The sequence below is a fragment of the Schistocerca nitens genome, chromosome 9, assembly GCF_023898315.1.
Source record: "Schistocerca nitens isolate TAMUIC-IGC-003100 chromosome 9, iqSchNite1.1, whole genome shotgun sequence".
Classification (NCBI taxonomy): domain Eukaryota; kingdom Metazoa; phylum Arthropoda; class Insecta; order Orthoptera; family Acrididae; genus Schistocerca; species Schistocerca nitens.
Genome location: NC_064622.1, coordinates 60,024,771 through 60,043,148, shown reverse-complemented (window position 1 = coordinate 60,043,148; position 18,378 = coordinate 60,024,771). Strand labels below are relative to the sequence as shown.

Here is an 18,378-nt window from a genome sequence, read left to right as displayed (position 1 = left end):
TTAACTTCTGTGGTCATCAGTCCCCTAGAACTTAGAACTACTTAAACCTAACTAACCTAAGGACATCACACACATCCATGCTCGAGCCAGGATTCGAACCTGCGACCGTAGCAGTCGCGCGGTTCCAGACTGTAGCGCCTAGAACCCCTCGGCCACTCCGGCCGGTACATTTTTAAAAACATCTTCCTTCTTGGCCGAACCCTATATTTTCTGAACTACTAATCATACGTTTCATCATTTACAACTTATATTTTTGTACTCATCTGCTCCAACATTCCACAAGGCCGGCAATGATGCGGCATTCTGGTACTTTGGTCTTGTTTTGAAATCGTTTTCCAAACAACAACAAAACCTAACCACTTCGGTCTGCGGACCACGTGACAGACTTCAAGAATATTGACAATACTGCCCACCGACGGCAGAATACTTCCATGAAGCGTAATGTGCTTCCAAAGGTTTGGGTGTTCTCAATATTACTGCGCGACCTCTCAATCTTATTGTTAGACGGTTAGTATTTTTGCGCATCCGGAATATATCGTCAATATTATTGACTGGCTAGGGGCCGCGTTAAGCTTAAAAAAATTATAAGATGCCTCTCCCCTTTAAGACAACGCTAAAGCAACCGGTTTGGCGATAGCTCAGTGAACGACGCACGAGCAAATTGCTCCAGTTCCGTACATTTCTGCCCATGATGACAAACACGATGATTGTACGATGTATAAAATACCGCAACTACAGTATATCAACTTCAATTGCTCCATGTACTGTTGACATATATTGGCCAAGCATTATGGTGAAATATTACAAAATATTAACGCAGTATATAGCGCTATAATGACACGGTTGAAAACAATGTAGGAAACTTCATGGCAGATTAGAACTATGTGCTCGACCGAGACTCGAATTCGGGACCTTTGCCCTTTGTGGGCAAGTGCTCTACTGACTGTGCTATCCAAGCACTACTCACGACCCATCCTTAAGCTTTACTTCTGCCAGTACCTCGTCTCCTACCTTCCAAACTTCATACCAGCGCACACTCCGCTGCAGAGTGAAAATTTCATTATGGAAACAATATAGGAAGTTAAAAAATAAATTTAATTCAATAAATATTAGTCATGTTTTCATAGCTCGGTTACTCCAAAGCCCGTTTCACACGGAGCGTGCAACACGAACAAGAAAGTCGTCCACTGCAGCGCTCCACGCGACAGACGGTCCAACTACGGAAAAGCGTTTACACGGTACACGCCTTTCTAGTCGTTTGCTCTGACGTGAAAACTGATTGTGAAGGCTGAAATCCAACTGCCAAATGCGTATTTCAAAAATAGATATTGGAATGTTTTCATGACCAACCAGAAGCGGCATTGAGATATCGGTTCACGATTTGTGAACCCATGTAAACGTAGTAAACGTATCGACCAATGCCTACAATCACTTCAATTTTAAAAACTGGAGACGTGATTTTAAGTAAATGCCGTTTTGAAACATGGCCGTTGGAGCTTTGCAGTCGCCATACTGCGCATGATCGCAAACTACCTTCAACTCTTGACTATCCACAAACGCCATTAAGGGTGCTTGGCATGAAAGTTTATTTATACGTTTTTAAAATAGCTCAGACGACTAAAAATGCCGAAGCTAACTCCGCGGCGTTATTTGTTTCTTAAACGCAGGAGACCTGAAACCTGCCGAAATTTCTCGGCAGATTAGTGAAGCGCACGGGGCAAACGCTATTAGCACTGGAGTGGTTAGAAAAAGGTGTAGAGCAGCGGTCGTCCAACTTTTCTGCTCAAAGCTGCTGCTGACATTGTGGGACGGTACATCGGGCCGCGTATGTACCGATCGTATTATTAATTGAAGACTGGAAGTAGAATCTCGCAAGCCACGAGAATAAAACAACATCTCTCTTCCTGTGCATAACTAATTTGTATAAAAAAATTGAGAAGGTATCCTGATACTACAGGATTATACTGTCCACCTCATCACGACAAAAAATAGTTGGACAAATTAGAAAAGATATAATTTGTTAAGAATGTTCAGGAAAGTGACTGGTTCTACGTGCCAATGACAAAGTCTTTGTTCCAAGGGCCATTAAAACAGTGGCACTACGTTTTATTTGTGATAATACAAGTACAAACAGAAAGCAGTTATATTTTAACTAGTTGAACTATATTAAAAAAAAACATTTCACATATATTTTAAATCTTTGTTAAAAAGGAATAACAAAACTAAATTTTAAAAAGGTCAATATCGACTCCTGTTTATTACACAACTTCATTCTTTGGATAAGATATTGCAACGTTTACTGTAAAACTCTTTGTGCTGTTGCTGCAGAAATGGCAACATCGTCAACGGGTCTTTCTGTTTTGGAACTAACAAAAATGGCTGGTCCCCCAAAATTAAGTACGTCATAGTATATGGTCTTTTCTCTTTCGAACACTGGGACATTCTTTCATACTTCTGTTTCAGAATAAGAATTATTTATGTAGCTATTTATGATGGATCAGTACGAGACACTTTGCTCATACTACATTTGGAGATGATATGCACCTGCATTGACAACAGTGTTCTTTAAAACAAAAGAAGTCAGTTGTATGCACTGACACGGAATGCGTCCATAGCTTCAGCTGGCTCAACGGCCTCGTGTAAAACTTGTGGAAAAAAGCCCTTGTTTTGCTTCGTTTGTCTGTAATCTCTGTCACAGACAAAAGACTGTGCGCATTAATCAAAATACTGTGTTTTCTCTCTTCAAACCACTTCAGGCTAAATGGAGCAGACCTTGAGGATTAACTACAGTAATTGTATTTGAATTTAAATGCGTAGTGCAATATGAGAAGTAGACTGGGGTAGCAGTGAGAATGTGAATTGAGTAGGGAGGCGCGCCAAGGTAATTCGTGCAACTGTGTAAACCACTGTGTGAAAGTGGCTTTGTGGCTAACGCGCCTGCCCAGTAAGCAGGAGGCCCCAGTTCGATTCCCGACCTTGGTACAAATTTTCACTCGCCACTTCAGTGTACATACATAAAAACATATCTGTATGAGACAAATAGTCTTTGAAACTGTGTTATTTCATTTTAAAATGTTTTGCATGTCATATTCCTTGCAAAAAATAAGTATACCACAGTAGCAGTTCAGTACGTGTCACGCACGCCCATGATTGGTCAGTACTAGAAGACAAACAATAAAGCACCCCCCCCCCACCCCCTTCTTATACTTCTAACCCCGTGGACAACTTTACTTAGCTAATGCCTGAATTCACCAACGCCAATTAAAATTAAGCACATCTTTAAATATTACTTCTCTGTGAGTATTTTTCTTTGTTAATGAAAAGGATAACTATACTCTTAAGAAATTCTTAAAGCTAGGTGACGTTTTTGGATTCGGCTGTTAGTTGCTAGACGCATTTTATTATAAAACACGGCTGAGAGTCGCTGGCCGCTCGACTGATAAAATCTGGCCACATGCGGTCTGCGGGCTGCACTTTGATGACCACTGTAGAGCATTTAAAGATGGTCAACCAAATGTGTACTATGAGAAACGAAGTGGGCGGCCATCCGTAATTACTTATGACACTGAGGAAAAGGCGATAAAAATTATTACAGACGGCAGGTGCTACACGATTTCATAATTATCTCATGCCTTTCCTCACGATGCAAGAAGTGTTGTTTATGAAACTGCGACATAACGCTCACAGTATCTGAAGTTGGGAGTTTCCAAAAATGCTGAGTTGTACAAAATCAATCGTCTGAGCAGAGCAATAACTTTCCTTTTTCTCCTGAGGTACTCAGTCGAAGTGAATAAGTTTTTACGACAAACTGCCACTGGTGCGCAATATGGGCTGCTCACGTAACACCGGAATAAAAAAAAAAAAACTGTCCTTTGATCCCCCAAGAAACTGAAATTCCAGCAAACAACTTTAACTCGAAAAAAACCCATGTGTACAGTGTTTTGGGATGGGCAAGGTGTTTTGCTTGTCAATTTTTTGCCTCGCGGTAGCACAGTCAATGCTGACAATTATTGAGAGATCTTTATGAAACTGCGCCGCGCTATCCAAAACAAGAGGCGTGGTAAGATCAGTACAGGGATTGTTTTACTGCACCATAATGCCCGTTCCAATAATACTCATTGAACGTAATAGAACCACATTGCCGCTCAGGTCTACAAGGATGACGACGATATCAACACGTCAGTACAAGACAGACAAAAAGTCAGGCGGCAGATCTCTACGAGGATGGATTCAGAAGCTGGTCATGTGATGCGATAACGCCTTTATACAGACGGAAATTGTGTTGAAAAGTACATTAATGTCCTGGCTTTCGCGTAAACATAAAGTTGTTTAATGTATTGTGTTTTTCTTTTAAAACAGTACTGAGTTTAAAAAGGAAGCCTCTTGTATTACGAAAGCAGCTCATGGGAGAAAGCAACTCCAAAAACCTCTCGCGCCTAAAAATATCGTCCGCCAGCTACGTTATGACAGGCACCACTTAAGCTGCCACCAAACCTAGGCCTTGAAAATATCTCGCCCCGTCAATGGAACACAGCCCGCCTGCCTCTATGCTACCTTCGCTACACTTGAAATAGATTGAGTATTACGACTGAGGTATCCAGTTCTAATTACCAGTCTTATAAACGCAACCAGATTTTGATTCCATTGTCTCTCCGCCAGATGAACTGGTAAAAAAATCTCTGGTTACCAGCCGGAGATGATGGAAGACTTATCGAAATCTCGTGTCATTTCAGCAGACTCGCGAGAATTTTATATTTGTAACTGATTATTTATGTCAGTCATAGTTTCGGTTCAATACAAGTGATAACTTTCACTCGCCTATTAGTCTGATGCCCGTATTTTCACCCACAGTATTTCACTGCTGAGGCAGATACATAGGTTGAGTCCTCGATGATGATAGAAACTTTCAGGGTTGGTAGAGAAGGGTAAATGTATCAATTTGAGGTAAGGGATTCTGGCCCGGAAACGGCTGAGTTGAAAGTTACATGTGAAAATAATTATGATACCTCTGACGGTGGACCTCTTCTACTGCAAGCTCTTTGCTTTCCATACTCTGGAAGTTCGTAATATGACCCAAAACAAGCCAAACATTATCTGGTAAATATGGGCTCTAAAATGCCTACTGTAAAACTATGAGCACCCGTTTTGTACAGGAGGTACACTTCACAACGGCAAAGATGAATAAGTGCTCATAGCTCCTAAGGTACAGTATGTTCTTTAGAGCTGATGTTTACTGCACAATTTTTTTCTTTTTGGTCGATACTACCTCCTCCCAAAACATGGAAAGCAAAGAGCATGCAGAGGAGATCCAGTCACAGATATTGGAACAATATTGTTTATAACTTCTGACTCACTAATTTCCGAACCAGGGTCCCTTACCTCAAAGTAATACATTTAACCCTTCTCCATCTTCCCTGAAAGTTTGTAACATCATCACGGTATCAGCCTGTATATGGCGACAAAGCTGACGCATTACATTTAATCGAATAGGAGGATTTCTAGCCCCTTTATAAGAATTTCTAACTTTTGTTTTAAGTTTTGGAGAACTGAAGATGACCAATAAAGGGCAAAACCTGCAACAGGCTGTACTGAATTGCAACTGTGACAGAAATAAATAATCAGTTACAAAATTTCAAACATATGCCATATCTCTCTGCAGACATTTTTCTCTGGTAAGACTTTATATTTGATAAAGATTTTATAACAAAATCGTTGGCATTGATTTTTATCCAGAAGAAAACGAATGTAAAGTGGTCTTTGCTACCTATTTAGTCTGGGTGTAATGCTGTAACAAAGGGTTGATGAGATTGGCCTCTTCGAATGGTATAGGCATAGAGAAGCTGCAAAGAAAGATTTTGTTTTACTGTTAGTTTGGTTTGCACTATTCTCATCAACATATTTCATAAAAGGAATATTTTTCAAGTTTACACAATTCATACTAAATCCACTTATAAAATTTGTTCTGTCTGTGTAGAAAATCAATGTAGGAAAGCAGTTTCTCACTGGAGGGGGAGGGCTGAGGGATCCTTGAGGAAATTAAAAATGTAGCACACTGTCTGTATGTGGATGGGGGGGGGGGGGCAGTGAGAGCGCATCAGTATCACTTTTGTACAGTCCAACCTGGGTGAGCACTCTCTGTTTCATGAATATGAAAAATAATTTTCTCTTATTGTTCAATGAGGTATTTCTATGGCCAACACATTTTCAGAGTGGTTCCAAACACTTTTAGGTGCATGAATGTACAGGGTGTACATAAAGTCTGGGAACACTTTCAATTATTTATTGCACAAGAACCAAACATTGTACATATATCATACATATGTCATTTTGAAGAGAAACCCTGAAAGTTTTTTTTCACATATACCACCACAGCGTAGATTGGTAATTTGCCGATAGTCAGCACTAGTCGCAGACATGGCGAATTCAGGTGCAGAGGAAGCTTTCTGTGTGTTGAAGTTCGAGAAAAGGCTACAGAAGGGGACAGATGTTTCACGAAATGGTCTCCCTGACCACCAGATCTCACTCTGTGTGACTTTTTTCTGTGGGGACACATTAAAGATCTGGTGTATGTGCTGCCTCTACCACGTGATGTAGCAGAGCTCCGGGAGAGAATACGGAAAGCAACTTTCGCAGTCAATGATGCCACGCTGGGATGGCAAGAATTTGATTACCGTATTGATGTCTGCCGGGCATCGTGGTTAATTGAAAGTGTCTGCGGACTTTATGTACACCCTGTATAATCAAAAAATGAAGGTTATTTTCTGTTTACTTGTGTACACAATCATGCAGTATTTCAGAAATGACACAGTCCATTGAGACTGTAATTAAATTTATATAAAATATTTATTTACAATTGTGATTTCAGTCCTTGTAACATTACCACATAATAGCTCCCTACGAAGTGCATTAATGTAAATTCATTTGTGTTAAGATGACATTGTCCTTGTGCCAAACATACACTCCTGGAAATTGAAATAAGAACACCGTGAATTCATTGTCCCAGGAAGGGGAAACTTTATTGACACATTCCTGGGGTCAGATACATCACATGATCACACTGACAGAACCACAGGCACATAGACACAGGCAACAGAGCATGCACAATGTCGGCACTAGTACAGTGTATATCCACCTTTCGCAGCAATGCAGGCTGCTATTCTCCCATGGAGATGATCGTAGAGATGCTGGATGTAGTCCTGTGGAATGGCTTGCCATGCCATTTCCACCTGGCGCCTCAGTTGGACCAGTGTTCGTGCTGGATGTGCAGACCGCGTGAGACGGCGCTTCATCCAGTCCCAAACATGCTCAATGGGGGAAAGATCCGGAGATCTTGCTGGCCAGGGTAGTTGACTTACACCTTCTAGAGCACGTTGGGTGGCACGGGATACATGCGGACGTGCATTGTCCTGTTGGAACAGCAAGTTCCCTTGCCGATCTAGGAATGGTAGAACGATGGGTTCGATGACGGTTTGGATGTACCGTGCACTATTCAGTGTCCCCTCGACGATCACCAGTGGTGTACGGCCAGTGTAGGAGATCGCTCCCCACACCATGATGCCGGGTGTTGGCCCTGTGTGCCTCGGTCGTATGCAGTCCTGATTGTGGCGCTCACCTGCACGGCGCCAAACACGCATACGACCATCATTGGCACCAAGGCAGAAGCGACTCTCATCGCTGAAGACGACACGTCTCCATTCATCCCTCCATTCACGCTTGTTGCGACACCACTGGAGGCGGGCTGCACGATGTAGGGGCGTGAGCGGAAGACGGCCTAACGGTGTGCGGGACTGTAGCCCAGCTTCATGGAGACGGTTGCGAATGGTCCTCGCCGATATCCCAGGAGCAACAGTGTCCCTAATTTGCTGGGAAGTGGCGGTGCGGTCCCCTACGGCACTGCGTAGGATCCTACGGTCTTGGCGTGCATCCGTGCGTCGCTGCGGTCCGGTCCCAGGTCGACGGGCACGTGCACCTTCCGCCGACCACTGGCGACAACATCGATGTACTGTGGAGACCTCACGCCCCACGTGTTGAGCAATTCGGCGGTACATCCACCCGGCCTCCCGCATGCCCACTATACGCCCTCGCTCAAAGTCCGTCAACTGCACATACGGTTCACATCCACGCTGTCGCGGCATGCTACCAGTGTTAAAGACTGCGCTGGAGCTCCGTATGCCACGGCAAACTGGCTGACACTGACGGCGGCAGTGCACAAATGCTGCGCAGCTAGCGCCATTCGACGGCCAACACCGCGGTTCCTGGTGTGTCCGCTGTGCCGTGCGTGTGATCATTGCTTGTACAGCCCTCTCGCAGTGTCCGGAGCAAGTATGGTGGGTCTGACACACCGGTGTCAATGTGTTCTTTTTTCCATTTCCAGGAGTGTATTTACATATTCATGTCACATGCAAGAGAAAACAGGATTCCTTGTCATCTATATACAAGGACGTGACAAGATAAGTCATTCTGGAGAGTGGATCTTGTACTCTGCAGCAGAATGTATGCTGTAAGGATTCTTCACAGATGATGATCAAGCACTAGATTAGGTGTGTATGTGAGATCTTTAATTTCTGGGAGTAAGACTCTTTAAGAGTCTTTCAGAACACAGCATGGCCCTACTTAGAATGCTTCAATCTGTCAGTTCCTCTGTCCTAATCTCCAAATTAATCACGGTCATTGCTGCATATTGGGGGATAGCACTGTCGTGGGAACAGGTGTTGAAGAGAGAAGCCAATCCCAATTCTATTCATTCTATTCGGAGTGCTAGGCTAACAGTATGCTGGGGAAGCCTCTGTGTGATTTGGAATGCACGAGGTGAAAACTACTGTAAGATGAAGCCTTGAATCAATATGTCAGGCATTGAATCTACTACTGTTAGCAGAGTGCCCTTGTAAAGCAAGTATTTGGGTATGAATACCAACGTGACACACAATTTTAGCTCACAACTTACAATAAACAAATAGTGATTGTCTTGAGAACCACTTACAAATACAGTAATAAATTACAAGCAGTTGTTACTGACACTGCAACGGTCACCTGTATTCAGGCAATATGTCTCAGTCCTTTAACACTTTGTAAACCACACCCGAGCACAGCTCACATCACAACTTTGTGTTATGGGGACTGCATCCGAGTAAGGGGCTCAGCCTCATTCCTTCAAAACTTTGTAGAGCAAGCCTGAGCATACACTATTTCATCAAAGGTATCTGGACATGTGTCTCAAAATGACTTACAAGTTTGTGACGCCCTTCATCGGTAACGCTGGAATTCAATATGGTGTTGGCCCACCCTTAGTCTTAATGACAGCTTTCACTCTCGCAGGCATACATTCCATCAGGTACTGGAGGGTTTCTTGGGGAATGGCAGCCCATTATTCACGGAGTGATGCACTGAGATGAGGTACTGATGTCGCTCAGTGAGGCCTAGCACGAAGCCGGCATTCCAAAACATCCCTAAGGTGTTCTGTAGGATTCAGGTCAGAACTCTGTGCAGGCCAGTCCATTACAGGGATGTTGTTGTTGTCTAACCTCTCTGCCACAGGCCGTGCATTATGAACAGGTGATCAATCACGTTGAAAGATGCAATCACATTCTCGAATTGCTCTTCAACAGTGGGAAGCAAGAAGGTGCTTAAAACATCAATGTAGGCCTGTGCTGTGATAGTGCCACACAGGACAACAAGGCGTACAAGCTCCTCTGTGAAAAACATGACCACACCATGACACCACCGCCTCTGAATTTTACTGTTGGCACTACAGAAGCTGGCAGATGACGTTCACTGGGCATTCGCCATACCCACATCCTGCTATCGGATCACCACATTGTGTACCGTGATCCGACACTCCACACAATCTTTTTTCACTGTTCATCCTTACACCGAGCGAGGCGTCATTTGGCATTTCCCGGCACAACGTGTGGCTTATGAGCAGCTGCTCGACCATGAAATCCAAGTTTTCTCACCTCCCACCTCACTGTCATAGTACTTGCAGTGGATTCTGATGCAGTTTGGAATTCCTGTGTGATGGTCTGGATAGATGTCTGCCTATTGCACATTACGACCCTCTTCAACTGTAGGCGGTCTCTGTTAGTCAACAGACGAGGTCGGCCTGTACGCTTTTGTGCTGTACGTGTCCATTCACGTTTTCCCTTCACGTTTCCACTTCACTATCACATCGAAAACACTGGACCTAGGGATGTTTAGGAGTGTGGAAATCTCGCATACAGACGTATGACACTGACCACATTCGAAATCCGTGAGTTCCGCGGAGTGCCCCATTCTGCTCTCTCACGATGTCTAATGACTACTGAGGTCACTGATATGGAGTACCTGACAGTAGGTGGCAGCACAATGCACCTAATATGAAAAACATGTTTTTGGGGGTGTCCGGATACTTTTGATCACGTAGTGTACCTCACGCCACAACTTTGTTATAATAGAGACTGTGTTCGATGCATAGGTGGAGCCACAATTTTCTTCATGTGTGAGCCATTTATCATTCTCATTGCATATGAGAACAATTTACAGACATTTGCTACCTGTCCCTTGACTGGTGCTGCCTTGTGTTGTCAATTTCTAGATTTATTTCAAAAGAAACATTAATGAAGATAAGAGCTGATGTCATCATTGGCTGAGCCAATAAGATTGCAATGACGTAATTTCGTGGGTGTACTTATTAGGTTTTGCAGTTTGCTGTAATTCTGCTACAAATACATCATGATATGGAAACTTAAGAGGAAGAAATTGTTCAATAACTCACCTCACCTTTTTTTTATAGATAATTATGGTTCCTATCATAATTATTTTAAAATTTGTACTCTATCAAAGAACTAAAGTAAATATGAAAAATAAAGCTTGAAGCATGGTCTTTTTTTAATATATATTACTCTCGAAGATACATCAGTTAAATATGTGTCAGTAACTCTTTAAATTCGGGCATAAACAGCCGGTTTCCAAGGCCCTATATTCTTCTGAATAGCCAGTCTCCTAAATGTTAACACAGTAAGTAATTTCATTTATCCAGAGCTTGATTTGTAAAAAAATGGGGGGATGTTTTTGAAATTTAGACTTCTTAAAATGTTATTTTAACACTTTTCTGTGAATTTTAAAAGTGCAAACACAACATATGTACTGGTGAAAAATAAAGTTCTATTGTACCATATCTCAAAATCTGGAGTTCTGCTCTTTTTTCATCATAGGTATCAGTATGTAGTACCACTGCATACTGCCACAAATCAAGCAATGCATTTACCCGCAAAGAAGAAAGATGAAAGTCATCAATATTTCCAGTTCTTGGCTGCCAATTAGTGCATAATTATTACATCATCTATCAGCAAGCATTTCATATGCATTAGTAAATACTAGTCACTGTTTGTGATTCCTGTCTAAGTTCAATTCCTATTCTAATCACACCTGCATAGGCCTGCTGTTAATGTGTATGTATACATATCTAGACCACACAGCAGTCCTGTACAAGTACCAGACTTTATTAGTTCAAGAGAGGTGAACAGCAGATCCGATTTTAAATCAAACCCCAGTAATCAAATGAAGAAATATTTCTAAAACAATTTAATGAGTAAATGTCATGCCTTCTAATGCTTTTACTTATAGTTTTGTTTATTTGTTGTGCAGGATCAGTCAACTCAGTGACAGGATCTCGCCAAAGACGCTACGTCTGCCCAGATATGTTTGTCCGCAATGGTAACAGTTGCTACTACTTGAGTCGATTTATGGCAACTTGGCACGATGCCCATTTTAACTGCCGGGACATGGGAAGCCAACTAGCTCGCTTGGAGAAAAAGTGGGAAGATCGCAACATGCGAGCCTACCTCAACAGGACTGAACTGGGTAAGTAAATATGTAACTGCCAAACAACATTTTAAAAAGGTTGAACATATTTTTACATTTTAACTTATTAACTTGAATTCAGAACGTAAAGAAATATTAAGATTGCTGCACATTATGAGTTTCAACCATAAAGCAATAATCATAATGAACAACGAGAGCTAAGTTCTTCAGACTGAGAAGGGAGAAATTTTAAATTTAATGAAGCAGCAAAGCAGAAACATATTAGTAAGATCAGGTCAGAGAGAAGTACAGGGAAGTAATGAATGTATATGGGATGGGTGCTGGACAAAATTCAAATACGGACAACACCACAATAAGGTGAAATACATCAAGGATTGTAAAACAATACGACCAACATGTAAAGTGAAATACACGAAAAATGGACACAAGCAAGAAAATGAGGTGTACAGAAAAGGGGAAAATAAAGGTGTATGATTTTTGTAACAGCAATAATGACACTAATAATATTAACAGGGACAAATTCTGAAAATGTATAAAGTTAAAGAAAAATAATTATAATAACCTCAAAATAACATGAAGATAAGAATAAAGTGGATAAAATGGATAGCAGGATCACCAAGTGGAAAGTTTTTCAAAGAGTTGATGAGAAAATTGTATGAAGGAAAACAAGCAAATGAAGATGACACGAGCACGTCAGTTCCATGAAAACATTCCAGAAGGAGCAATACAAGGAAAGGAAGCACAATGAAGAACCTAGATAGCATTTTTAAAGCAAGTCTTAAACAATGCTGGAGTGAATAAGTATGCCAAAATGAAGGGTTTAGCTTGTAACAGATACAGGTGGAGAGCTGATGATGAAATCAAAGATAGGTTATGAGGAAGAAGAACCATTAATGAAACTTGACACAATATGCTAAACAATCTGCTTTTGAATCACAGAATGATTGCACTAGTGATTGCAGGACAAATGGTGCAAGGTACCTCTCTTTTTGTGGGTAGCTGTGATTCTGATGGGACAGAAGACATTTATAACAAGGTCAGAGTGCAAATTATTTGAATTTAATATTACATAAATCAGAGTACGAACTAAACAAGGCAATAATTACAATGCACCTGGACCACTAAAATATTATATGTTAAAGGGCCCTTTTATATTCGTGATATGAGCCATGTTGGCTGTCTGCATGAAGACACGAAGGGAGATTTGTGTGCAGATTCTTGTCATCACAGATGCTTTGTATAGGCATACTAATTTACTTCACCAGAGGCTGCCTGTCAGCGCAGAAAAACATTGACACAGAACACAGATAATAAATAAGCAACTCTTGGATTTGACATTTTAAGATTGGAAATAATCATGAATAATGTGTACCGCATATTCCAAAATCACTAAAAATAAATTAGGAAGAGAATGAACAATACATGTGATTAATAATAAACACAGAGCCACTGAAGGGCCAAATACAGAAGGAAAATTTGATGTTTCAAAATAACTAATTACAAAGAGTCAAAATGCAAAGAAAATATAAAAACAAGTATTTGTTATATTATTATAATATTACACTTGGCAATCAAATCGTGTGAAATATTTTCTTCACACTCTTTCTCTTTTGGAATTAATAATTCATTACATTTCAGGTTATTCATATATGAGTGTGTGCATACATATGCATTGCACATAAAGCTCTTGCTATTACAGACTCACATTGACTCCCCCTTCATTAATTGTTTTAGTGAAAAAGCATTCCTTTGGAGTCTGCAAATATACTGGCAAAGGGAGTAGTCTTTCAGTTTACAAGAGCATTTCAGTTGTAATTAACATCAGTTTCTACTACATCTGTGTTAGTGTTAAAACTTGTCTTGAGAATAAAAAAAATATATGTACATATATTTCATGTTGTTTGTGGGTTAAATGAAAATATGTTGCATGCACATATCTGTAGCTAATTGTGAATAATCATTAAACAACCCTTAGCATGTGAAATGGTGGGCTGCTCCAACAATATTTTAGTGATAGCGAGAGTGTACCGAAGAAATGAAACTACCGACATATATAGATACACAGCCTCCTCACATGAGAAAATGAATCTGATTGTCAGATATAGTGCTCCAGTGAATGCTTAAATCAGCAGAGCTGCCTACTTCTTTAAATCCCCATCAACACATCCACAGTGAAGACATAGCCCAGAAGACAGCATAGTCTTTATTGTGGAACTGAATGAACATCTATTACACTTACTAATTTAAAGACACAGATATAATATAAAAATAAAAAACTCTTTATCAAAACAGGGTTCCATACTCAGGAAAGCAATCCAGTAATACAATAATTTGTCCCTCATAAAGTCAGTACATCTGGCAACCTCATCAGCTACAAATTCCAGCCCCATTTGAATGGATAATATGCCTCACAAATAAATAGTTTCATCTTTGCAGCAGAAACAGAAGCACATGAGCTAAGAAAATTAGGATATAATTATTTAGTAAGACTACAGTTTCTCTAGTTTGTAAATTGTGCGCGAGGAACTAAGTCATAATCTTAGATGTCTTCAGAACAACATTTCCCAAGCTGTACTGCTGCAATTTCTCTTACATTAAGAGAAGTGAAAAAATTTGGTATTTAGTAAATTATTGTATGTAAATGTTGCAGCACGCCTGGAACGATGGATAGGAGGTATTTACGACTGGGAGTCACGCATGTGGATATGGGGTGCAACTGGGCAGCGTGTGGTATACCACGGCTTCTCCAGACGACGCCCCGGAGAAAATCATCGATGGCACTGCATAGTTCTCGATCCCACCATGTTCTACAAATGGGGCACACGCAACTGCTACGCACGGAAGCACTACATTTGCGAGACGCCGTTGAAGAAAATCAAGCCACCTCAGCCGATAGCAACAGTAGTTCCTGACACCGACAAACCGTTCGGCAGGGGACGAGGGAGGGGTAGAGGGAGAGGTCGCGGAAGAGGCAGGGGGCAAGGGCGGGGCCAAGGGCGCGGCCGCGGTCGCTACCAGGGGAGGCAGAGCTGGAGGCGCAAGACGGCCACTACCCTCTCCCCTGTCCCTGTGAGACCACTACTCGACAACAACCTGTAGCTGGGACTGCCTAAAGAGCGGCAGTGCTGCTGCCACAGTTATATGGCACAGGGTAGCAGTGTGCATGTGTCATTGCACCTACAGTCCACTGGTTAATTCGACAGTGGACACCAGTTACTGTGCGCTAAATGGCCGACCTGCTCCAGTGTCATTGACAGACTGTGCTATGTGGTGACCTACTCTAGTCAGTGGCTCGTGCTAGTCAAGAGGGGCATCAATACACCACTATATTTCATGTGCCTTACCCTTTCTTGAGGCACGAGAAAACTTTTAATGATACACAACAAGTGTGCAAACTAATGAGAATTAAGCAAACTTGCTTGATGGGTCATACGGCTGAGATGTCCACAGCCACAACGTAATTATCTGTAAGATTACTGGCATTTTAAGCCATTTACTGTGTACAGACTTGCAAAAAATATTTAATAGCCCACGAGAAGACATTTGCGTCTAACATCAAAGTCAACCCTTTTTGAAAATGATGTGTAATCTCTAACTTCTCATCCTCGTCACTAATATGCAGTGCAAAGTTCCTATCAAGCAAATAAATATTGTAGGAGAGAACTTCTAGTTCGATTAACAAAATTATCAATCTCATTTGGTTTCAGTGGATGATAAAGATAACTGTTTTTAACGCCATGAAAAGATCGACCGGGATTGGAAATTTCATGAAAGAATCTCAGCTTAGTATTGTTGTTGGCTAATTGCCATGTAAAATATTAAAAATTAGTAGTGGTCAATACAATGGAGGAGGATCATGACATTTCATATGAAGAAAATTACCATGTTCAAAATTCAACATCCAATGCAAAAGTGCTGACACGAGAAATGAGATGCTTTTTCAAGACAAATAATGATCCACATTTGCAGAGTATTATATTTGAGATACATTAATACTAAATATTCGAAGGAATAACAATACTCATTCAGCAATTATATATAAACAACATTCAGTATAATAAAATATTTAAATGGAGTTTGAAATCCAAGTAATCAATTTCTCCACTTTTCTTAAGTCATATACTAGTAAGCTCGTAACAAAATCACTTTTGCTCTACAGTGATAAGAACAAATGACACATACACAGTTAAATTATATGAAATCACACTTTTAAATATATAGATGGCAAATAAAAATGCTAATACACTTTTAAGAAGGTTACAAACATTCTATAATAGCATATTTGCTCTCAGAACTCCAGCAACGGTGTTTTTAACTAGCACATAATAAAGGAGGCTGATAAATATTTTCATATGAAGCTGTTATATATTTTGCATTTTATATTGTTCTTTAAATCTCTCTCTCGCTCTCTCTCTTTGTGTGTACAGCTTACAAGTACGAATTTAATACATCTAACATTTTCAAGATTTATTTTATTTGTAGAATTATAACAATGTGACAGATAAATATGTCAACAGAGAATGTCATTACTGTTAACTGTTATTGAATTTACCACGTATCCATTCAGTGCTTGCAAAGCACTCTGTCAACAGTATTAATGAAACAATCACTGCCCAGTCAAAGACAATGAAATTAATATTGAAACCATATAATACATAGTGCCGAAAGAAGATAATTCAGTCACATTTCATTACAAAAAACACATTAAAATATGCATAAGCATCAGTTTCATCACAGACATAAGACTGAAATAAATCACATGTTAAAACAACAATACTACTATTTTGCTACTTTGAATGATGGTGATTCACTGACAATTTGCAAAGGCAAAGTAAATAGCAGTACTACAAGGTACAATATTTTTAAGTTATGGAACATCAGCTATGACTGTAAGTCATTTGTGGTGTTTCAGTCAAGAACAAAATATTCTTAAATGTTAATATAAAATATCAGAACAGTAATGTTTTTAATTCAGTATTACTTAACAATCACTGCCATTGCTATAGTATTTTCTATAAAATTTATTTAATGTAGTAACATTTCAAGAAAAACAAAAAGAGGAATAAAAAACATGTATCCCTAAAGTGTCACTGCACTTATTATTAGAATATATGTAACATCGGACCACAAAGTTTTTTTACAAATAAATTTTAATGTCTCATTTGTACACATTTTAGTTATTAAATGAGGATACATATGAGAAAAGAATACATTGCTTTGATCCTGTTATAGAAATCATGTGTGCATTACATAAAGAATTACAGTGAAGAGGAACCATGGGTACAGTTACTGTATTAGACTTCATTTAAATGTTGTTAATAAATCCATGCTAAATGACACATTTCTGTTGATGAATCAGAGGTTGGGAACACGAAAGTGGTATGTCAGCAAGTTAAATGTGGCACAGCTGAAGATGCAGTGTTTCTACAATACAACCTGTTTTTCACACTGGGAGTGCTAATTCTTGGGAAACATGGAGAAGCCTGGTAAGAAATGTATTCAAAAACACTACTCAATAGGGATATTAAATGAATGAAACAAAAAGAAGATGAAATATAATATACTATTGTTGTGAACATATGAGAAGTTGCTGACCATTTTTTATCCTAACATTGCATATGAATGCCGTCTCCATAAGAATGGTGTGAGGGTGTACATGGAAGTATGGAAAGAGAAGTATATCCATAGCTACATATTTGGTCCAGAGAATTTCAATTTTTTTTCCATCCCACCAGAAAAAAAGGTTTTGTCAAACTCAACAAAATATTCATTTACATCAATAACCACTTCCCAACAACGTAACATCTCACATTGGAGGACAGGATAATGAATAAGGTTGTCTCTTTATGACCAAATAAATGGCTCTGGGCCACAAGCCCTGAGGCAGCAGACTGACGCTCAATTGCTTTGCTTATGTCCCTTGTTCGAAATCTCACAAATGCAGGGGGACTGACACTTCTTTGTGCTGGACAGGTTGGAGGCAGACAATTGCCACAAGGGGAGGGAAATCGGGAGGGTGAGGAGAGCTTCATCCCACTTCTGAACCTCTGGGAGTATCAGGAGATGGGCTTTGCGCTTAGCAGGCTTAGAACATGTGAAGCCATGGTGTTGTTTTAGGTCTGGGAAGTGAATTACCTAGATTCATTATCTATGGCACAGTTGCACCTGAGCTTGACAATGAGTATGTCTGGCCAACTGTGATTCACAGGCTTCAAGGCCACAGGGTGTGTTAGGCACTATGGCTTGAATTCGGTTCATGGATGCTGTGGTTGTCTCATTTAAAATAGGGGACCACCATGGCAACACCACCTGTGTGAAATTCCTCCAGGCACTGGCCAATGGGTTGCAAACTGTGGTAGTTGGTGGGCACAGGAGCTACCTAATGAAGGCTAACTCTTTTTAAAAGGGTAGTTTTTCTGTATCACATACCGGCGTATAGAGCTGGATAGTTGATTGCTTGACAATACCCTAAATGTAATAACATATCTAGTATCTAGAAGAGCTGGTTATCATTTAAATAAAGGTTACATTCACACTGACAGCTGTCAACATTTGATTAGCCATTCTGCCTCCTATTAC

General features: G+C 40.4%; 2 protein-coding genes across 2 annotated transcripts in view; one reads left to right on the top strand and one right to left on the bottom strand.

The window, feature by feature from the left end:
• The window catches only part of LOC126203115 (lithostathine-1-like), a 92,748-nt gene extending 75,892 nt beyond the window's left edge, over positions 1-16,856 (top strand). Inside the window, exons 2-3 of the mRNA XM_049937358.1 lie at positions 11,623-11,838; positions 14,450-16,856. Of these exons, the coding sequence (XP_049793315.1) occupies positions 11,623-11,838; positions 14,450-14,898 (665 nt within the window). The 3' untranslated portion in view covers positions 14,899-16,856. The remainder of the gene's footprint in view (positions 1-11,622; positions 11,839-14,449) is intronic.
• Positions 1-18,378, bottom strand: part of LOC126203114 (HIV Tat-specific factor 1 homolog) — a 595,450-nt gene that overhangs the window by 530,589 nt on the left and 46,483 nt on the right. The window lies entirely within an intron of this gene.